Genomic DNA, 24920 nt, shown 5'->3' on the forward strand with positions numbered 1-24920 from the left:
ATTAGTTTTGGTGTTCCGTGTTTTAGAAGTGCTAGATATATACGTCTGTTAATTTCAGCAGTTACTGTATTACTTTGGTTGATTTGTGAGCCTAGATATATGAACTGTCTGACTCCTTCGAAAGTATATGTTCCAACCGTTAGATCTTCGAGTTTTGCTACTTGATTATTATTTGTGACCTTATACTTTTTATTGGTGTTAACGGTTAGCCCCATTATTTTTGCTGCTGCTTCCAATGTCGTGAACGATTGAACCAGGTCCGCCTTTCTTCATGCAGGTCCAGGTCCCTAGGTATTTAAATTCTTCGATTTTTTTATATCCTTGATTTCCGCCAACAATTCTAGTTCCGATGGCTTTCCCGTTTTTCATTTCTCTTAAGGTTCTTCAATGTATAATGTCAGTGTATAATTTATTTCGCAATGTGATCTTGATTCGGTAAATAGTGATTTGTAATATTCTTCCCATTCTGAAATACCTACTGGGCAAATTGCTTAAATACTGGGCAAATAAAAATAACTGATTCACGTTGCTTTTTATATATTGTCCTTTAAGGGAGAATTCACTAATATACATACCTACATATAAATATGTATATCTATTTATGTATAAATATATTTTTTACAACCTTTTGAACTGAATCCGAAAAAAGGTATCAATTTTGATGTGATAATTGTATAATACGACCTACTTTAAACAGATTAATATTTTCATTTATATTAGGTATTCCACTTAAATGTAACTAATATTTTTCATGTCTTGAATATTTATCTTGAAAAGTGTTTTAACACTGATAAAGAACATTCTCTATAGAAACATAAGAACTATTTTTATTATCATATTAGTCATGGCGTTGGCCTTGGCGTTTTTGTATTGCTAACCTGTTTAAGAAAAAGTGCAACACAGCTGTTATCTATTTGTTTTAGTAATCGAAATAATTTGCGATCGAATCATCTTAATAATGTACCGGGTGTCCCAATAACAATAAGAATGGCCCTCGGCCATATTTCAGGAACCGTTTATAGTACAGCTTTGAGAAAAAATATTTATAACAAAAGTTGCCTCAGGAAAAGCCTGGAAATTATTTTCATAATTGTAGGTCCACCGCTAGAGGGCGTACTTGAATATCAAAAACTAAAAAATCTAAATTTTACAAAATTTGCCTAATGAAAGGGCACTGGAAATCCCATCATCGTATTCTTCATAGAATTCTGCGCACATTTGATTTCACAAGTTTAAGTCTACCGTTGCAAATAAGAGGTGAGGGTGAGTGGGAACCTTCTTATGAAAAAATGGCTGTAAGTCCGGTTCTGCTAAATCGAATTTTGCATACTTGGTCTTGTTGAAACAGCTCTTTTTCGTCAATGGAAGTGTCTTATTTTCGAAATAGCCTAATAAGTAATATGCAAGCTAGGAGCTGTTATTTAATTATTTTCAGAAATCTTCAGAAATTTTCTTTGGAAAATATTAAATACATGTATGCATTTTTAATCCTGTATTACAAAATTAGACCAAATTAGCAATAGAATACCGAAAACCGCATGTCGTTACCTTTTTTCTATCTCGAGATATCTTAAGAAATCTTAAGTTATCTTAAGAAATGTGCAAATATTAAACAACTGTTACTGTCACCGGTAAACGAGGTTAAGGAAAAGTAGTGTGCTATGAAAAAAACAAATAAACATTTTCCAGAGGTAAACGTATATAATTAATTAAAACCACAATAAGACAAACAACACTATAAAATATAACAAAGAAATAAAAGCAACTAAGTATAATTCAATAAGCGATGCAGGGCATATAAACAACGATAAATTTAACAGATAATTGTTAAAGATGTTCCAAATGAGTCTACTCGTTCCGATAAGTAACAGTAGAATTATGACACTTTATTAATTTTTTTCTTTTCTCATCTATTAATGTTTATTGCATAGTAAATAAATTATTGTTATCACTGAATACATAGTAAGTGAAAAAATGATCCGATTTATAAAATTAATGAATATTTTATGCATACATGCAGGTAACAGTTCTTCAAGAATATTTAAAAACTAACCGAAATGTCCATCTTTATTTCGTTACTGCCGACGTCGTCGGCAGCTCATACAGGTTCGGACAAGATTTAAGTAGGTATTATATTTCGGTATTAAAATTTTGTAATTTGAATGGATTTGTTAGTAAATTTTTAGTCGCCTTGATGCTTAAAGGACAATAAATTATATTTATGCTGTTAATGTTGAATTAGCAATTATTTGTTGTGCGATTTAAAACTATTTAAGTAGGTATATATTTTTATTTGTATAACGACCCTATCTATACGTCATTGTGATTACTCTAACAGTAACCACGTATTATTTCAATAACAGATATTGAAACCAAAAATGTCATCCACTGATTCTGCTGATGAATTGGTTGAAAATACATGGAGTCCTCCTCGAAAACGAAGTAAAAGAAGCCCTCGTAAGGCACATCAAAGAAACATGAAACGTAAATTACGTTTCATGGAAATAAAACACTGCTAAATAAATAAACGTCCGGCCATTTATGAAATTCTCTAAAAATAAAAATGTTTTATGAGCATGAATCACATTCGTTTCATTGGTAGGCGGACTTCAAGATTAGTTTAGCCGTGTTTTATTTTCATGAAACGTGTTTTACGTTTCATGTTTCACGTTTTACGTTTCATGTTTCGTTGGTGTGCCTTAGCGTTGAAGTTAAAGAAATAATTTTAAATGTTTTTAAATGTGAAAGACAAGAAAATCCCGGGTTAGTGGTTGAAGATATTGTGAAAAAAGTGGCCAATAAAGTTGAAGTTTGTGATAGAAGTGTGTTTACGGTGATCAAGGAATACAAAATGAATCATCAATTCACTGGACCAAAAGTATGTCTGACCCGGAAAAAGAAGTTTGACAAAAGTGATGATTTTGACAAAAATGCCATTAGAAGACTGGTGCATAATTTTTTTATGAGCAACGAAATACCCACCGTTGATAAGGTTTTAAAGAAGGTGAACGATGAACCTGATTTGCCAAATTTTCCGAAAACCACGTTTTACCGAATATTGAAAAAACCTAATTTTAAATATAAACGTAGGGAAAGAAACGCTCTTGTAATAACATGTTCATTATTCATTCTTGGGTGTTTCGCCCTGTATAAACGGCCCTATTATCGGATATCAACTAAAACAATCAGGTTCTTTGTCGAGCACTTTTGCAAATTTAAAATATAAATTTTGTATTTTATAACATAATATATTCTGACTAAACAAAAAGATAATCCTAAATGCGGCCCTGTTGAGGCCTACACGTGGTAATGTTTACATCGCCCTGCATTGCTTATTGAATTATACTTTAGGTACTTACTTAGTACTTAGTGACTGCCTAAATGTTCAAATTGTTGCCCATCATTTTCGAAGCAAGCATTTACTCTTTCAAGAGTAGATTGAATAGCAACAGTTTTAACTGTTTTAGACTTTTATTTATGGGGACGGATTAAAGACCTTCTTTTTACCACTATGCCCACTACTCGAGAAAACATGATCTAGAAAATACGAAACGCCATTCAAAGCATTGCGAAAGCAGAAATTGAGACTGCTGTTCAATCTACTCTTGAAAGAGTAAATGCTTGCATCGAAAATTATGGGCAACAATTTGAACATTTAGGTCGTCAGTAAGTAAGCAGTTGCTTTTATTTCTTTGTTATATTTTATAGTGTTGTTTGTCTTATTGTTGTTTGAATTAATTATTATATAGGTTTACATCTGGAAAATGTTTCTTTGTTTTTTCCATAGCACACTACTTTTCCTTAACTTTGTTTACCGGTGACATTAACAGTTGTCTAAAATTTACACGTTTCTTAAGATATCTCGAGATACAAAAAAGATATCGACATGCGGTTTTCGGTATTCTGTTGCTAATTTGGTCTAATTTTGTAATGCAGGATTAAAAATGCATACTTGTATTTAATATTCTCCAAAGAAAACTAGATTTCCAAAAATAATTAAATAACGCCTACTAGCTGGCCTATTAATTATTATTAGGCCATTTAGAACATAAGACTCTTGCATTGATGAAGAAGAGCTGTTTTAAACAAGACCAAGTTTGCAAAATTCGATTTAGCAGAACCGGACTTACAGCCATTTTTTCATAAGAAGGTTTCCACTCACCCCCACCTCTTATTTGCAAAGGTAAACTTAAACTTGTGAAATCAAATATTCGCAGAATTTTATGAAGAATACCATGACTGGATTTCCAGTGCCCTTTCATTAGGTAAATTTTATAAAATTTGGTTTTTTTAATTTTTTATATTGAATTACGCCCTCTAGCGGTGGACCTAGAATTATGAAAATAATTTCCAGGCTTTTCCGGAGGCAACTTTTGTTATAAATATTTTTTTGTCAATGCTGTACTATAAACAGTTCCTGACATATGGCCGAGAGTCATTTTTATTGGGACACCCGGTACACATTCTAAAGCCAATAAAAGGGGTATTTAGAGCCTCCATATACGGACTGCAAAGTGCAGTCCAGACCCAACTGCACGAGTGCGGTCATGTTGCGGTTGGACTCGTATTCAATCAGTTGCAATATGAATATGGATTCTATTCAAATTTTTAACAATGCTATCGCTGTATGTTTCACATCGATAATTATAATAATAGTAGTCTCCCGTTTTATACCGCTCACGTGGCTTTGGGAGTATAGCAGGGTAGTCTGCTATATCTAGGGCCTACGGTATACAAGGAAGGTAACAGGGCCAGTGCTACGCTTAAACCGCCTATTATTACCCCTGGTTTTACCCAAGGTACTTATTTTATTCAGGCTGAGTCGACCTGGGGCCTATAAACATTTTAAAAATGTCTAGTTGTTCTTGCCGGCGGCGGTAGGATTTGGAACTCCGGTCCACCGGCACGCTAGCCTAGCACACTACCACTCGGCTACGCCGGCCCATCGATAATTCCATATACATATATACTACAGATTCATGTGATTTAATTTAATTTATAAATAAATCATCATCCAAATCAGCTTTTCTTGATAGTAAACACAATAATAGTATACTGTATCGTGGTACAATGATGAATGATCTAATCGAAATGCTCGAGAGAAAAGACGCGGTTTGCAGTTTGACTGCAGATGCAGACTGCTCCACGCGGTTTTTTTATTAACTTAAAGCAACTGATTATTTATTCTAAGGGACTTTCGGCCCTCGGTAATAAAGTAGTCTGTGAATCTGCTCCGTTCCCCTTAAGTTGGATAATAAAAAAGTCTTCATCAATACAGGGTATTTCTAAATAAGTGCGACAAACTTTAAGAGGTATGAAAAATAGACAGTTTGCTTAATAAACATATGTCCGCAAATGCTTCATTTCCGAGATACGGAATGTTGAAATTTTTCTTACAAACTGACGATTTATTTGTTGCTCTAAAAGCGGTTGAGATATGCAAATTAAATTTGGTGAGTTTTAAGAGGTAGTTATTGCGCATTTTTTGACAAACAATTAAGAATTTTATATTCACCATTGGCGTACATACGAGTAATAAAGGTCACCTAGGTCCTAGAGGGTTAAAAAATAGATATAGGCTACTTTTTTAGAGTAGAGTAATATACTAGAATTTGGTAGAAATCCACGGACCCCTTACCCTCCCACAAAAGTGGGCGAAAAGTAAAAATATTGCTCATCTGTAATACTTAATTTGTTTTTTTAAAAAATATTTTTTTTTTAGAATATCGGAAGTAGATATCGCTCGAAGATATCTAGAAAGAGCAGTAAACGTCAACAAAAATTACCTTCCCGCAGAAATCAACCTGATGCGCGTCAAATGGCATCAGATACCAAGATGGCACTTTAGGATGCTTAATGACAAAGGTAGAAATCTGGCGTACGACGAAGCCATCAGAGAAGTCATTGAAAATGGATACAAAAATGTTATAGATATAGGTGCGGGATGTGGACTTTTAAGTTTGATAGCTGCTGAGATGCCCGGTACTTCTGTCATAGCCATTGAAGAAAATAAGCAGCTCTATAATTTATGTGTAGATATTATGAAGAAAAATGAAGTTTCCAATGTGAAAGTTCTGCAGTGTTATTCACTGGATATTGAAGGTAATAATTTTGTTGTGAAAAAAACATTTAAGTTAATTTTATGTAAATAGTGAATGGGTTGCATGTATGAGTCCATACAAAGTAAGTAATGAAATGACAGACGTTCTCACAATAGGGAACTTGCATAAAAGTTATATTCTAGAAATATTACTGATAAACGTTATTTAATGCTGTTAAAAGAACCCCAGTTTACAAAAAAAACTCATATTATATTATTATGAAATAAATATAAGCAATTAAAAACTGCAGAATTTAAATTATTCTTTCAACGGGCGGAATCGGTTGTGACGCCAGACAGTTTGTTGGTCGTCCCTATGAACGGGCGAAAGCGATAAGTATTGCAACGGTACATCATGAATAATATGTGATAAAATCATAAGGAATCATAAAATCGTAAAGAATTAAAAATAAATAGTATTAAAAACATAAGGTTCTTTGTAATACTATAGTAAATACCTATTATATTGAATATTGCATTAATATAATATATTATATTACGTATTATATACTTGCATTATATTATTATTGCATTGTGTAGCAAAGAAGTGAACATAAAATAAGTACTTATAATAATAATGTAGATCATTAAAATGATCCGTGGACTGTAGTCTTCTGTGAAATATCTTTCTCATTTCTTTTGCATGCCTTTAACCATTTTAAACGACGTTTTTGATCTTGAGGTACACAAATAAATAGTATTCAGGGCGTTTTATAAGTGGTATTAGAACACATGGGAACGGTACAATATTTGTAATATTGTTTTTGTGTTGCTTCTATCCAGATTTAGCCATACGGCTCACACTCTCTGTAAGGGGAAAATTGACTCATCCCAGATACCTACGGTATCAAAAGGATTGAGCTCTGGTGGGACTCTTTCCGTGTTATCGAGCCCTAGGTGACTTGGTATGCAGGTGCATCTCCCAAAAATTTTCGTACACATCTAGCAGTTGCGAGTAGTACAGCTTTCTGCATAGTCTTGTAAATATGTTCATTTAGACCCAGCTTTTTTATGTTTTCGAGGAGGTTCTTCGGAATGACTCCAGTAGTAGACATAATAATAGGTATCGTCTGGGTACTTTGCATTCTCCATTGTCGTCATATTTGAATTTCCAGATCTCTGTACTTGGCGATCATTTCAGTAAATTTACTACGTATATTATTGTTCTTAGGTATCGTCACATCAATTAGTGTTGTTTGTCTTGTTAATTTATTAACTAGTACGAGATCTGGTCTATTATGTGCCACTGTTTGGTCTGTGAGCACAGTGCGGTGCCAGTATAGCTTGTAGTTGCCATCCTCAAGCATACTCTCAGGGACGTATTGATAATATGGGAGATGGTCCGTTTGGAGAAGTCCCAGCTTGATAGCTATATCTTGATAAAGGATTTTTCCCACTGCGTCAAGCTTCCATTAGTTATTAATGTTATCCACCTTGCATCTCCGTCGTATATATGTACTTCTAGCTCTGTCCCATAGAGTCTTACCATCGATTTTTCGAAGGGTTTTCATCTCCGCTGTTTCGAGCAATCTTTTTGTCCTCTCTGTGTCGGGTCGTGTTTCTGCCGCGTATGTCATTATTGGTCTGATGACTGTTTTGTAAATTCTGCCTTTCATTTCTTTTCCGATATTTTTATTTCTCCATAATGTGTCATTCAGGCCATCTGAGGCTCTGTTTGCTCTATTCACTTGATCTTCCACTTCTGTTTCGAACCTTCCGTAGCTAGATAGTGTGATGCCTAGATGTTTAAACTCCATCACTTGTTCTATTATCTGACCTTCCAGCTCAAATTTACATCTTATTGGATCTGCTGTTATAACTATGCATTTTGTCTTTTTTGACATGTTAAATTTTCTGGCGATTATGTTGAATTGGTGCAGCATACGTTGTAAATCATCTTCACTTTGAGAGATTAGTATTGCATCGTCCGCATAGCAGATTATTTTAAGTTGTTTTTCTCCCATTTGGTATCCTTTTTTAGTTCTTACTTTTTTATTATTTCGTCCATGATCAGGTTGAACAATAAAGGACTCAAGGAATCCCCCTGTCTTGTCCCATTGCCGGCTTCAATTGGGTCAGTTAGTTCATCTTCCACTTACTTTTATTGTGTTGTTCTGGTAGATGTTTTCTATCATTTTAATTATTCCCAGAGGTACCTCTCTCGAGTATAACAAGTGGATAACGTCCTTTAATGTAACCCTGTCAAATGCTTTCTTAAGGTCCACGAAACATAAATATTAAAAATATTATAAATATTTCAATATTATTAATGTTGCTTTTAGGATTGAAAAACTTCATCATTCAATTGCCAGATGACGCTAGTCACCTACCCTATTTGTTTCAGTTGCAGTGTGTGGGAAAAGCTCTCGGTGCTGGTCAGTTAGGATATGGAGAACAAGTCCGCGCTCTCTCCGATGAGATTCCAATAAGAATCGAAAATCGCGATTCAGAGAGCTGGATTGCACTCCGTATTCTAATAAATTGAAAAGTAAGATTGTTTTGCCTTTGCATTGCAACTGAATAATAAAAATGGTATACATTTTTATTTTATATTCGTATTACTCCGTAGAGTAACTAGGTGCATTTTCCGTTGGAACTTTACCAAGCTGCAGACGGGGGATGTGAATTGCATAGTGTAGAATTCCTTCCCTTTGTCTTCACTGCAGCATCCATTTGGCTTGCAAATTGTAGAAGCCTTGGAGGTGTCACCAGGAAAATGTACCAATACGTTTTTCAATTTAAAAATCTTTTAGTAATATTTTTAATATTCTCAATATTATTAATGTTGCTTTTAGGATTGAAAAACTTCATCTTTTTATATTTATTATAATTTTTTTGTCTTTGGATTTGTCTTCGTAGGTAATAGGATAATTAGTATTAAAATGAAATGAAAAGAAAACTAAAAATTTGTAGAAAATCTGACGTTTTTTTTTTAGATTTTCTACGATTCATCAAGGGAAAAGTAATTGCGTTACAGTTCATAAAAAATGATTATTAACGTTATTTCTAATTTTTGGTATTATTTTAAGTATTAAAATTGGTTTAATATTTCAATAAAAGTACAATTAAACTGTTTAAAATATATTTATTTCGTTGAAATCATATAATAAAAGTATAATTTCTTACGTGCGTACAAAGTAAACAAACAATTTTTTTTGTTTTGGATTTGGCTAAAAACGACACAGAACAGACTAGAACAAATACATAGGAGACAAACACGACAAATGGTTTAAAAATGAGGGTAAATTGTTTTTTTCGCAATATATTAAGAGGACAGTCCTCTTAAATTATTCTAAAAGAATCAAAATGTAGTACTCTGTTCTGCTAATTTTCACAGATTTTTAAACCATTTGTAGTGTTTATCCCATATGTGTTTGTTTTAGTCTGCTCTGTGTCTTTTTAGGCAAATCCAAAACAATTTTTTTTACATTTACTTAAATTTTTTCAGTGTAAACTTCAATTTTTGGCTCACAAATAACACTCTTTTTGTTTTTATTTTAGAAGTTCTAGATAAATGCAATTTTCTGGTTACGGAGGTATTCGACTGTGGATTGTTCGGGGAACGAGCTCTAGAAACCATTTATCACGCATCAAAAATGTTACGTACCGAGGAAGACTATAAAATAGTCCCATGTGGAGCCAAATTATATATTACAGGTACGTTTATTTCATGTAAAAACATTTTATTTAAATATTAAATCAAAACTGCACAATAATGAGGAATATTTCACAACTTACGTAAGCTTTAAATTACTTAAATATTCAGCTCAATGATATTGTAATAGTTCAAATTTTTACGACGCGTTGACATATATCTGCTGTATTACATTCGCCAGTTTGTTATTTGCATTTTCGATTTCGGATCTGTAATCGGCGACCTCAAAAAGTCCCGAATACCAAGGTTCAACTGCATTAAATATATTTATAATACATATACCCGCCATATTAGATGTGCCATTTTGTTTTTTGCAATTTTGACTTAGGATTAGTAATCAGCGACCTCAACCCCAAATATATAATATATATAACTCAATACCAAATTTCATTCAAATCAAAAAACGCTTTCATATCTTGCTATATTTTCGGTATTTTGGACCACTGTTGACGGTGGCCCGATAAGTAGGTACGTACTTAGCTCCTCCGCTAGATGGCGCCACTAGTGCAAGCGAAATTCGCGATCGTATCCACTGGAAGCGTTAACTATGCTTATAGGTCACGTGGTACACTCTGGAGTTGCGGGGGACGATATTATCTGTGATTTGCAAAAACGAGAGATTATTTAAAAGTTTACTATCAATTCTGTGCTAATCTATCACTACATTATTAGAAATTTGCTATAAATACTCTATATGGTAGAAAATGTCTGCTATAATACATAAATATTGTTTAGATATAAAAAATACGACTTGATTTTAAAGCCGACAGCCAAAGTGTGACGCCACGACTGGCATATTGTTATTATCACTTTGTAAACAAAGGTTGTTTGTCCAATCTCAAGCCTTTTTAATTCCTATAAAGTTGAAATTTTACTTTCTCGGCAGTTTTTTCTGCTTAAGTATAGCGTTTTTTACGATAATACCACCATAATTCGGTCTTAAATTTCTATAAAATATAGTTATTTTAGTGATATTCCCCAAGCAAAGGTTAGGAACTTTTGTGAACCATTGTATTGTACATACACGGAATGGAGATCCTAAGTCTTGACGTCACAAACTTGGGAGGAGCTTTTATTTGACTCCAAACAACTTTGTTTATAATGTTAAACACTCATAAGGAATTTTTAATTTATTGTTTACGTGGTTTGCGTGACAAAATAAGACTTTTCATTTAGGTATTTAGTCAAAGAAACGTGTCAATTAAGAGATTTTTATTCGTTTTTGCCCAGGTGAGTTAATTTAATGCAATGATTAGAACGTACACAGTTTTGAGGTTATGTTTATTTTCAACCACTAAGGAATAAAAACCACCTGAGCGAAAACGAATAAAAATCTCTTTTAAGAGTCAATATAAGCTCCTCCCAATTTTGTGACGTCAGACTTAGGCTGTCCATTACTTTCGTATTTAGAGTTTTTGGCATTGCTGATTACAAATCTGGCATTATTTTTCTTTTGAAACAAAATGGCGGTTGCCAAAATTTTTTGTCAAATTTGGTAGTTTAAGGTCGCTGATTACAAATCTAACATTGTTTTTGGTTGAATATAACACGTGTTTTTACATTACGTCATATAGACGTCTTTTGTAGGTGATTTTAAATACGTAAGATTAATGACGTTAAAATTACGTTTAAAAAACGTTTTAATTTCAGACAGCCTAAGTCTGACGTCACAAAATTGGGAGGAGCTTGTTTGTTTGTATTGACTCCAAACAATTTCGTTTGGGTATAGATAACGCTAAATGTTCATAAGAAATTTCTCATTTATTGTTTACGTGGTTTGTGCCTTGTGTGATAAAATAAGACTTTTCATTTAGATATTTAGTTGAAGAAACGTGTAAATTAAGCGATTTTTATGTGTTTTTGCTCAGTGAGTTAGTTTAATGCAGTAATTCTTCTTGACAACTATTTGAGGTTATGTTTATTTGTTTTTAATTAAGCGTTAAATGAAGATATTAAGACAGCGTTAAATTAAGATATTAGTATGCTGGATAACTTATTAATAAATTATTTATTAGTTTCATATATATGTTGTTTCAGTTTTGACACAGTAAGTAGGTATATATAACTAGTGAAAATTCTAAAATGTGAGGGCTGGTACAATCATGCAGAATTAATGATGCTTCTAGCCTAGCGCACAAGCGATCTTAAACAAGTGGTAGTACTTATATCTTCGACACATATGGGACGTAGGCCTATAGGTTTCATGTTATGTACCTATTTTTTATATTATTTTGAAACATCTGAAAGAGGTCACTTTTTGAAAGTATTAAAGACGTGATTTTACCGACGTGAAAAAAACGTAGATACGATGTTTTAAAATAGTCACAATTATGACGTCAAATCGATGAGACAAATACACGTGATTTTCAACGTCAGTACTACGTCATAGAAACACGTCAATTGGTCATTTTTATGACGTGTTATCTACGTTATAAAAACGTCGTTTGGTTGCCTGGGATTCAGAACCTATTACTTATGTACAACCATACTTACTCAACAATCGCCAGAATCATGTAATATGGATCATTTCAAACTTTTTTATTCAAACAACTGCCAGCAATACAAAGTCAGTTAAAGGCAGCCAAACCAATGTGATTCTGTATCTTCTTACTATACATTTTAAGATTAATAAACAATAATCGCAGAAATATGCAGAATTATATACTTTTTGAATGTATTTTTACGAAATATTGATTATTTCAAGTATATTTTTACTTTAAGTTTTCAATTTAAAAATCTTTTAGTGATTTTTAATATTTTTCAATATTATTAATTTGCTATTAGGATTGAAAACTTGCTTCGTCTTTCAATTGCCAGATGGCGCTAGCCACCTATTATCATCCATTTGGTTGCGATGTGTCGGAAAACCTCTCGATGCAATTTAGTTGGATTATGGAGAACAGTGCCTACGTTTCTTCTGATGAAGCTCCAATAAGAGCAGAAAAACGCGGTTAAAGGAACTAGACTGCACTCCGTATTCTAATTAAAAAGTAAGATTGGTTTGCCTTCGCATCGCAACCGAATAAAAATGGTACACATTTTTATTTTATATTTTTACTGTTTATTCATTAACAAATTTTATGCATTTATTATCAAATCTTTGGTCAACTTTTATTTTACAATAATACATACTTGAAAAAGAAGAATCTGCTTTACAGCGATTAAATTGATAGACTACAAAACGTTTTACAGCGTTTTCACATTCCCTTCATAAATGGCTTACTTCTCTCTGAACTATGAATAAGAATAGATCCGGTCTGATCTTTGTACCTGCGTATTACGACTCTATGATAGTATGAGAAAACAACTGTAAACATGAAAATTCCTAAATAGGGACTTTTTATTTTACCTCATGCCCACGTTTTCAGCATTTACAGCATTTAGAACCACTGTGCGCCAGTATAAAAGCTTCGCTGTAAATATGTATTTTTAGATGATCTGAATGTATTTTAAAACCCCTTTTATATTTATAGGTATTAGTTGTGAAGATCAAATCAAGCGACATAAACTGGTCAACAAAAAATCAATCAAATTGCTCAATCTCCAAAATGTTTGTGTCACTGAATACGATCTAGAACCATACGAAGCAGAAAATTTACTAGACAAAGAAGTAAAATACGTGACTGATATTAACCAAGTGTTCGATCTAGATTTTTATAACTTAGAACAAATAAACGAACTCTTGAGCGAAGACGGACACGAGAAAATCATCCAACTGAGGTGCATAGAGCAGGGAATGTTGCACGCGTTTGCCATTTGGTTCGATCTGAATCTTACACCAAATACCTATATAACAAACAATCCCCTCGACGAGGATCAGGTCACTTGTTGGGAGCATGCTATCATTTGCCTAGACCATCCAGTGGAAGTTGTGGAGGGAACGATCATCACGGCGAAATTAACGATTAAAGACTGTGGTTTAAATGTAACATTAATAGAGACTGAACCTACGAATCACACTTGTTTTAAGGTTTCTAAAGAAGTTATAACGTTTTTAAATGATCAAAAGTTGGTTGACAATATAGTTGGATTGTTGAAAAAGGTTTGGAATGCAAACACGACGGTAAGTAGCATATAAAATTAAAATTAGATAGGTCATATGCTTTTTCCTTCAATTCTTCTTCAAGTGGCATTTCCGCGACGGAGGTCAGAAATCATCATAGCTATTTAGACTTTAGAAACGGCTGCTCTGAAAAGTTCATTTGATGTACATCCGTACCTCAGGTTGCGCAGCCATGACGTCCTACTTCTGCTTCTTTTTTATTGGATCTTTCCCTGTATAATCAGTTTGAGCAAGGTGTATCTCTCTCCACATGTAATGTATCCGAGATATTCCAATTATCTTGTTTTGATTATATTTAAGATTTCTATTTAAGAAGTTATACTTCTTTAGGCACGAGGGTAAATTTTTATTTTGCTGGGCGCATGCGCACACCGACAGTATGGTATGAAACGCTATGAGGGATCTGATTGGGTGTTAAAATCATCTGTCAATAATTGTTCAAATGGAGATTCTGGATAAACAAAATGTTGTGTATATTAGTTTTTATTGTTGTGAGGACAGTGACAAAAAGCAAGTTCATAATTGTAGTGACTTTTTAAATAGTTTTTAAACGGTATACTACGGTACATAGGTACGTACCTTATTGTAAATGTTTCAGTATTGTAATAAAAAATTACAAATTAGGTAAATACCTATTTGGAAAATGTACCTACCTAGCTAGTAGGTAATGCTTTGATTTACATAATTTGATTACCAACAAAAATCTCCATCTAATATATTGCTTTTTTAGTCTATATTTTGTCGTATTTTAATTCAACAAGAATCAAACTTATTTGATTAAACTATCAGAATAAGCAACTGTCAAAAAATTTTAAAACGTTTAGTTGCTAGGTATATCTTTCCACTTCATTCACATGTCTCGGTAGTTAAATTCTGCGTGGGGTGAGTTCAAAATAATCTAAACCTGATAGACGCAGGTTCAATTCCCAATGCAAATTTTTATTTTATTTATACATTATATGATTGTAAGTATATTTATTATATTTTTTTTTTTCGGAAAATACGTATTTAAAATTTTCTCAACAATTGTTCAGAAATAATTTCTTTGGTTTCATTTGCAATGTGTTTGCGAGTGCTTTATTCTTTTATTTTTTTAATTTTTCGTATTGTTTTAATAAAATTTTTTGGAAAGTAGTAAGTATTAAAATTAGTTTAAGATTTAAATAAAATATAAATAAACCGTTTAAAGTATATTGATTTCATATTGAAATCATATAATAGAAGTATAACTTCTTCCGTGCGTACAACGTACACACACATTCTTTTTTATTCATCCTTCCAGATTCCAGATCCTCTTTATTTGTGACGTGTTCTGTCCACGATATTTTCAGAATTCTTCTATACACCCACAACTCGAATGATTCCAGTTTTTTCATTGATACCGCATTCAAGGTCCAGGCTTCCATTCAATAAAACAAAATCGAGAAAACGTATCACCTCGCATACCTAACTCTTAGCTTCATCTTTAAATCTCTTGTACATATCACTCTTCTCATTTTGTTGAAATTTGTTTTAGCCGTTTCTATTCTGATTTTCCGATTCGATATTTCCGATCAATCATTATGCAATATTATCCACTCGTTCTTTGTTTATTAGAAGATTGTCGTTATTTCCTTGAGTTTTCGATATTCTCATAAATGTTGTCTTCTTGACTTTGTTAGATAGTATGTTCTGCCATACTCCGCTATTCGGGTTAACAGTCTTTGAAGTTCTTCAATATTTTCGGCTAAGGTGACAGTGTCATCCGCATATTTAATGTTATTAATGGGGACTCCATTTACCTTTATTCCACTTTTTTCACCCTGAGAGCTTTTTTCTGAGAGAACAGACCCAAAATTGGCATTGCAGATCCACCTACAGTGGACCTATCTTGGACTGTGAATAAAAGTGATCTAAATCGCCTTGTAGCTTTCGAAAGTGCTGCTATAGACGAATTTTCAAAGTTTCTTGGGTCGAGAAAATTCGAAGCCCCGCACTGGTAGAATGTCTCAGCAAGACTACTGAGATTATAAAAAGCATCAAGAGAAACTTGAGTACTCAGGATATGTAATGAGAGGTCCCAAATATAGGTTGCTACAAAATAATATGCAAGGAAAAATAACAGACAAACGAAGTTCAGGATGAAGAAAGACTTCATGGTTGAAGAACTTGCGAGATTGATATGGTATTGATACAATCATTCTATTTAGGGTGGCTATGAATAAAATGGGGAACTTGCATAAAAATTATATTCCAGAAATAGTACTGATAAACGTTATTTAATGTTGCTAAAAGAACCCCAATTTACAAAAAAAACTCATATTTTATTACTATGAAATAAATATAACCAATTAAAAACTGCAGAATTTAAATTATTCTTTCAAGGGGCAGAATCGGTTGTGACGTCAGTCAGTTCGTTGGTTATCCCTATAAACGGGTGAAAGCGATAAGTGTTGCAACGGTATGCATGTCTTATTCCAGCTTGAATAAATAACTAGTCATATAAAAATATGTGTTAGTATGAATAATATGTGATAAATATAGTAAGAAGTAAAAACATAAGGTTCTTTGTAATACTATAGTAAATATTACTGCATTGTAGCAAAGAAATAAACAAAATAAGTAAGTAAATACCTTGTAGATAATGATTGTAGATGAAAATAGAGTCTGATTTTTATAATCATTTGCAAATACTCATATACGCCAATTGCAAAATTTTTTGCTAATGTATCGCTCAAACTGTTTCCGAAATAAAGTTAAATTTCGATGGCTTAGTGTGAAAACCTCGTATCTCATTTTTTTCGAAAATGATATTTTGGTGGTTTTAGTTTGAAAACCTTGTATCTCACGATTTACAACTGTTAGAAAAAATTTAAATGCACTAGACTATTTTCTACAGCCGAAAAAAGAAACCTCGTATATCAATAATTGATCGATTGCGATTGATGATTGAGAGCAATTATTGCTCTCTTGATTTAGTGTGAATACCACGTATATTTATAACCAAGACTTTGGTACTTAATTTGGAGTGTTTGTTTGAGAGATTCGACTTGCAGAAATGTTTTTTGTGAACAACAAAAGGTAGTCCGGCATATAGAAACATTTTATGAACCTTAAATCAAAAGATTTGTATTGTATCGATCTAGTATTTGGAGGTGTGCAATAAGCGATGAAACATGAAAACTTCTTAAATAATAATAAACACGACCTCATTTGAGATGAAAAACACGTATATCAAGATATACGAGGTTATCATAGTTACTTGGGCAAAGGCTCTATATACTGCAAGGATATTTACGTGTTTTTCGTAGTTAATATTTGTATTTCCAATTTCCAATATCAGATATTTGTCTCAATGTGCTCAAATTAAAAATACGTAACGTAATTTTTGTTTGTAGGTTATATTATGCAGAAAACAGTTTTTGCCTCTCCTGTAAAATTGTAATTTAATGAGATACGAGGTTTTCACACTAAGCCATCGATTTGTCAATATTCGACAACCGTCTATTTCACGTTTAAAAATTATCTAGGCGTACTACCTCCCTGTTTTACGAATGCAATAAAAATGTAAACCTACAACACTGACTCTTCGCATACAATTTCCATCAGCTATCGTCATTCTCCGAACGCATAACAAACAAAAACAATCTACCTGCTACGAAGTGGTTTATTTTGGTTTATAAACATGGTTATTGTATGCGTATGAAAGGTGCGTTTTACTGTTTTGACGTCCGAATTGTGTTTGGAGTTGCATTAACAACGAAGAGTTTTTGCAATCTGGGCAAGTAATACGTAAGGCATTTTGTATGTCAGGGAAGTATCTAGCTTAGATAATTATTTTTAAAAATAAAATAGACGATATTTTCGAATATTGACAAATTTAACTTTATTTCGGAAACCTTAACAGTTTGAGCGATACATTATTAGCAAAAAATGTTGCAAATGGCGTCCCCTTGTATTGGGATAAACTGCATCTCAGTAATCATCTTATTAAGACAAATTCTTTTAATAATTAAATGTCTTTGGTAAAACAAATACGTTTGTTTATAATAAATACGATAGACCTATATTACCACATCAATGGCAGCCTTATTTTCGAATATTGACAAATTTAAGTTTATTTCGGAAACCTTAACAGTTTGCAAAATTTTGCAAATGGCGTCCCCTATTATCCCTTAAAAATTTTCCATCGACCTACAAAACACCCTGTATATGTAGACAAATACAATAAATAAATAAATAAATAAAATGTCAAGTTCCCTATTAAGATAGCTATGATGATGGTAACCAACGTTTTGAAAGGACATGGTACATGAAGAAGAAGAAGAAGAAAAGTCTGATGGTGTATGTCCTATTCTACATTTAATGACTGTTTAGACACTTTAACTACTTTAATTTTATTTATTTTAGTGATACAAAAGTTTGTGATAGTTTATTAAAATTATTAATTTGTGGTTGTTTATTAATAATAAAAAAATTATTCCAGGTGATCGACAACAACATATGCCCGCTGTTAGGTTTTCTTTTGGCAAAAACTTCTCCATGTACTGTATACCATCCAATAAAGACAGAAGCTGATAAAGCGTTTTTTGATTACGTTTTAAGCGTTAACAACATTCCCAAAGAAAATTTTCTCATAGTCAATGAATTAGAAATAAAAGGGCAAAACTCTTGTACTTTCTTTTTTGACACTGTGAACGTTGACGGATCTTTGGAAAACAGTTGTTTGGCGAAAAACGAATTAGGGAGCTCAATATACATTCCGCAAAGTGTAACCATCGTAGTACAACTTATTAGCTCGTCGTATATAGATTTTTGTAATAAAGTGGATGACGATAATGTCTTTGGATTTAATATCGCCGAATTTATCAACGATTATTCCGTAAGTATAAAAAATATAAATATAGGAACTTACAAATTCAGTGCCCTTTGTCCGTTGTTCTCACCATTTCATAACTAGTCTGAGTCTGGGCAGATTATCGAAAAAAGGAACTTTCAGGGAAAAATTATTCACCTGCTATTTTACTGGTGGAATCGGATCTTAATATTCCATATATTACTAACATAGGAATACAAAGTCTGCAGAAAGTGTGCTATTTTGTTTATAAACAAATTAATGCTCCGAAATCATTTTTTCAATTATTGGTCTGCAACTCCGAAGATTTTAACTTTAAACCAAAAACACCCAAATAAAAATTAACCGTAATTTAATTCTACACCGAGATATTTTTGCCTACTTTTGTATAGCATAGAGAATGCAGCAAACATTGTAACGGGCATGTTCTACGCAATGTAAACCTCTATATGAATTTGCCGTGGTCGTCTCAGTCGCTTTTCAAACGTTGATGTGTATGTACACTTCGAAGTGTGGTGAGTGAATATTTTACAAATGGATACTTCACCAGTAAAGGCGGCCCAGGCAATTGCATTATTACGAGAGGGCTATAGTTACAGTACTGTCGCCCGTCGCCTACTTATGACGCAGTCTGCAGTCTCAAGGGCTTAACGTCGTTACCAGGAGATCGATAGCTACTGTCGACGACCAGGTTCAGGTGGGCGACGTATAAGGAAAGAGTGCCTTGCGAAACGCGACAGGAGTTGAGCTTCAACAATCCTTGCTGAATGTACGAGGTGTCACCGTTACTCAGTGGACAGTTAGTAGAAGACTTAAGGCCGCCGCTTTGACACTCAGAGGAGCTAACACAGGGCCCAAATTTAAAGCACGTCAGAAACAAGCCCGAGAACACGTTAATTGGGACCTTCGTCAATGGAGCAGTTTTATTCTCTGATGAAACTCTAATGTGCTTGTATAGTAATGACAGAAGACGACGCGTCTATCAGATTCCTGGAGAACGATTTGTCCAGTTAGGCCAGGGAAATAAGGCAAAAATATACCATGTTCGGGACACTTGAGCAGCCAGGTTGCAAATGGGTTTTTGGGTACTATACAGGGTGTCCGGAAAATAGTGCGTTCCTTAAAGGTATAGGTAGAAGGCACCATGTAGAACAAAAAACTCTTATAACGTTTTTTTCTAAATGCAGCCGTTTGACCAAAAAATTAAAATGTATTTTGGTAGACAAATTTAAATCTGACAACTATGTGCGGTACGCAAATTTAAGCATAGACAGTCCCATGTAAATAAATAGATAGAAGATAGATAGTAAACAGATAGTTTTAAAGAATCCTGTTTAGTGTCAATGCCGAAAATGTTTTCGAATAGTGAGTGTATTACCTATTATGTTATTACCTATGAATGGCGTTTGTGAAAGGTTACTTGAAAGATCTATTCGGTATAATAATTATTTTCAAGTAAGTACAACTTAGTTATTTCAGTTCACAAGTAAACAAATTACTGAGACATTATCTGGTGTATTTAAGTTCCACTGTAAACTATTAAAACTATGTAATTCAGTTAAAGCCCTCAGCAATACTCAGTATTCAACCCATTTAAACCTTACTAAATACATAATACTAGTTCAGTTAAAAGATGTGTTTTTATGTTAAAAGATGTGTAATTCGTTTAAAATTATGCAATAGGTATTTCAATACATTTCAAAAGAAAATAATTTTAGTAAACAAATAGTAAATACATAAGTATTACCTACTATTAGGTTGGATTATTTTAAATACTGTTAATCACAATCACAAACGAGTTCTTATTATGTTATTATTCCGTAGTGCGTACGATGTTGCCAGTTTATTAAAATTTCCAAACATTAAAATACAGGTATATGGAAAACAATGTTAACTTTTTTTTGGAAACGGTTAACTTTAGAAAAAAATGGTATAAGACTTTTTTGTTCCAAATTGTGTATTCTCTCCATACCTTAAAGGAACGCACTATTTTCCGGGACACCCTGTATACCTAATACATTATAAATACAAAAATGTCCGTTACAGTTCGGACGAGAATTTTAGTTATTAACAAATAAGCGTCAAAAATGGCAGTTTTTTGGTATAAATCGCTACAGGTAAAAATAGGGTAATATATACATATACATATTCATCTTTTAGGGATATGAGCATCCCAATTTGGAAAGACTGATGTACAAAGAACATTCCCCACCGGTGAAATTCCCTTTAGAAGGAGATGGAGAAAAATCCAAAGATGTAATCGTCACTAGAAGTGGAGAGACGAATGCCTTATTGTTGTGGTACGAATTACAATTTTATGAAGACATAGTATATTCAACTTTAAACAGTATACATTATAAAAAGACTTGTTTTTTCTTTAATGAACCAAAGAAGATCGAATTAGGAGATGGTATCAGTATAAAAATGCAAATTAATGGTACCTATATGAAGTTTTATATTTAAATAATAAATGTTTATATGTAAAAAATAAGCTTTTTATTTATCTGGGGAGAGGTGGTATCCTTATCGAATTACTTGAAAAGAAAAACTTAGACATGAAAAAGATCAGTATCATTAACACTATCTATTATAATCAGATCGCTGTGGCAAAAGAGAACATCTTTTCAAATGAAATACAGATTGAGAGGGGCGCCAGGCAGATATGTGTCCTGTCTGATACGTTGTTCAATTTGTATTCAGAGAAAATAATCCAGGAAACACTAGAAGAACTAACTACGGGAATAAAAGTAAATGGTCGATTAATCAATAATATACGGTTTGCCGACGACACTATTTTATTAGCGGAATGTCTTGAAGATTTACAACAAATGGTTGACAGAGTGGTAGAAGTCAGCGAACAATTTATGGTAATAACAAAACCCAACAGCGCCAAGAACTCATAAAAATACATGGAGAACAAATTAAAAAGCTGAAAAATATAAATATCTGGGTACAATAATGAATGAAAATAATGAATACTTTTTCTGAGGATAGATTTTTTTTACTAATTGCCCTCAACGCACGACCCTGAGTCCATATATATATATATATATATATATATATATATATATATATATATATATATATATATATATATATATATATATATATATATATATATATATATATATATATATGGTAGGGGTACATTACAAGGTACAAGGTTTCTCCCCATGTGATTTTCTGACGCACTCGAGTAACGCGCAAAATCTCACCTACCACTACCTATTCTCGTTTCCTCCCTTATAACCATGTGCAAAGAGAGGAGAGGTGCAAAGAGATTCTAAGTCTTTGCAGCTTGATTGGTTTGAGAATGGCTCTTTTTTGCACCTTTTGTAACCATTCCACTGTTGCAGATGTAATTGTCGGTTTTACCACCATGTTGTCTCATGTCCGCGGTACAATACCACACGACAACCTGGGTAATACTAAATGAGCAAGAATGTTGTCAAGTCAGTGCAAAGACCTTTATCCTGACTGATGTTTACGAGAAAAATGAAAATTATATCAAATCAAAATCAAACACAATCGGAGTTTCTGGGAACCGACTGACTAGAAGCCTTAGAAACATTACCATTGTCAACTAAACAGACAGTACCTACTGCTTATTTCGAGAACAAAAGTGAACAATAGCACACCAACGCCGGTCGCCCCTATCGAATACAACTTAGTGAAACATCAATGGTGTTCCAATTAGCCAAGAGGTTTGAATCGGACAAATGTGCAGTTTTCTACGAGGAAACACATTTTTTATACTCTCTTTTGATGGACGATTTGGTTACAAATTCTAAGTTGTTTAGAATGATAAGATACACAATCGCTAGCATATAAAGAAGGAAACTCTGGGAACTACTCTGTTTATTTTTTTTTTAATTTTAGATACTTACTCTGTGAAATTTTTTTTGTTCACTTTCTTCTTTATGCGAGGATTTCAGATGCCATAGCACACTGACTACACCGGTTCTCGCCCGATCACCGCAGTCAAGCGGTTTCGAGCGCGGTTATGCGTTGGATGGTTGACTGCTTGGGAACACTTTATGTTGTTGCTCTTATTTTTTTATTTTTGGATTATTTTGAGATTTGTACCCACTGTAGGCCTTGCTAAAGCGCGTTGAATATTATATCGCTTGTACTATTCCGGACAAAACAGTACTTCCGGTCGCATTTCCAAAACCAGAAATCCTAGGTCAAATTTCTCACCTTGGATTATATAAGCTTTCATTAGACACATCATTTGTGATTCTAACTGGTATAGTGATAGTGACGGAGGAGTTATATTCGCGGACGGACGGACAGACAGTCATGAAACCTGAAGTATATATTTGTTCTCGTCTTGTGAAGGCGCGTCGAATAATATATCATTTGTAGTATTCGGGTGACTTTAAAGCCGGATTTATGTTATGATTTTTCTCATGAGGATCTTTCAGTGCGTCACAGTTTTTCGATTTCTTTCTAACGCATTAAATTGTATGTGACAGAAAAAAAACGCATGTCGGTGATTACATTTCGTCGGTGACATTTATAACATTTATTCTAGTTGTCAATAGATGGCGCTATAATCGAAAAAAAATATTTACTAATTATATAATATATATCTACGAATATAATCTGTACAATTTATAAGACTATACAAATCAAAGAAAATACCATTTTATAAATGTAATAAACAATTGATTTGTTTTTATGCCAAATTGCAAATTAAATGTGACAACTGTCAGATTTAACTAAAATGTCATGTTAGAATAAATGTCATAAATGTGTATTATCGCGGACTTACCTTTTTTTCTATCATTTGTGACGCACTGAAAATGCTCATGAAAAGAAGCATAGGACGGGGACGTGGACGACACGACTGTCTTACGGGATACGTTGAAGAATCGTTTGATATGAAAAGCATTGGCTAGTTTATCATACAACAGACGGGGCGGCACCGGGACGCCCGAGGAAGTGCGCTTTTTATTGTTCTACGGCACGCCCCGTCGTAAGATGAATCAGCCTTAATAAAATGCTCAAAAGATTACGGGATCTGGATTTCAATGCATATTTTTTTATTCTCGTCGTATCAAAGTTCCGCGTGAAGTTGGGCGTGTTGATGACAGTTGCGGCACCGGTTGCGGCCACCTTTACTTAACAAGCCATGAAGTTGAAACTTGGCAACATCTATTGGTAGAGCGATTAATTCTGACAGTTCTCATTTGTTTTTAAATAATTTTCACTGTATTTACAGAGAAACTGAAATATTTTACAATATTTCGTGCTCCAAATTATAAAGAACATTAAAAGGTATGTTATTAAGATGATTTTAGTTCAATATAATATATTTTTATATAAACTTGCGTGCATATAGAAATCCGTCCACTTAAAAATTTTGTCATTTTTAATGTCTTATATTTTCTAAACCTGTTGGCAGATTTAAGTGATTCTTTTAATATGTTATAGCCTAATTCTTTAACAATACCGCTGTAATAATATTGTTGCTAACCAGTTAAATTTTTGTGGTGTACCGGGCATTTATAAAATACTGAAATTAAAACCCTCTATAGCTATAGACTCCGGTTTTGTTAACATTCTGTTTTTTTGATTAATTCGCTTATATTTAACAACTAGATTTGTTCTTTATCAATTCAGGGTGTTTCTAAATAAGTGCGACAAACTTTAAAGGGAAAGGAACAAAATGCAAAATTTTGACGCCTGTATTTTAAATGTAATCATTTTTTTCGAATTCTGAGAAAACTAATAAGTATTTTTAAAAAATTTAAACGCAGAATAAAAGATTACTTTATTACCGAGGACCGAAAGTCCCTTAGAATGAATAAAAAGTTTTTTTTGAATGACATATTTGAAACTAAAAATCACACTAAATTTTCTTAGTTTTTCACCCCTGTAACTTATTAAAATAAACATAGAAGTTTTCAGGGACTTTCAGCCCTCGGTCCTAACGTAATATTTCATTCTGCGTTTAAATTTTTGAAAAATACTTATTAGTTTTCTTAGGATTCGAAAAAAATGAATCCCATTTATATTCTTGTTATTGGTTTTTTGTTTGTATAATAAACTTTACTTACAAGGAATTACTTTTAATTTTGTTTTGTACAAACTTCTAATTAATAATATTTTCTTGTTCGACTCAAAAAATACTATAAATTTTACCAGAATTTGTACTTTAAAATCGTAGTTTCGAAAGCGCTAGTCCGAAAGTCGGACTACGGACGTCTCAATTGCGACGTTGCCTTTTTCACTTCATGGCTTGTAAAGTAAAGGTGGCTAT

General features: G+C 33.0%; 1 protein-coding gene across 1 annotated transcript in view; it reads left to right on the forward strand.

The window, feature by feature from the left end:
- Positions 1-21143, forward strand: part of LOC114342566 (protein arginine N-methyltransferase 9) — a 39886-nt gene extending 18743 nt beyond the window's left edge. Inside the window, exons 2-6 of the mRNA XM_028293385.2 lie at positions 5723-6102; positions 9602-9757; positions 13229-13818; positions 18284-18679; positions 20813-21143. Coding sequence (XP_028149186.1) covers positions 5723-6102; positions 9602-9757; positions 13229-13818; positions 18284-18679; positions 20813-21115 — 1825 coding nt within the window. The 3' untranslated portion in view covers positions 21116-21143. The remainder of the gene's footprint in view (positions 1-5722; positions 6103-9601; positions 9758-13228; positions 13819-18283; positions 18680-20812) is intronic.
- Positions 21144-24920: the final 3777 nt, after the last annotated feature.

This window comes from Diabrotica virgifera, chromosome 3 (genome assembly GCF_917563875.1).
Source record: "Diabrotica virgifera virgifera chromosome 3, PGI_DIABVI_V3a".
Lineage (NCBI taxonomy): Eukaryota > Metazoa > Arthropoda > Insecta > Coleoptera > Chrysomelidae > Diabrotica > Diabrotica virgifera.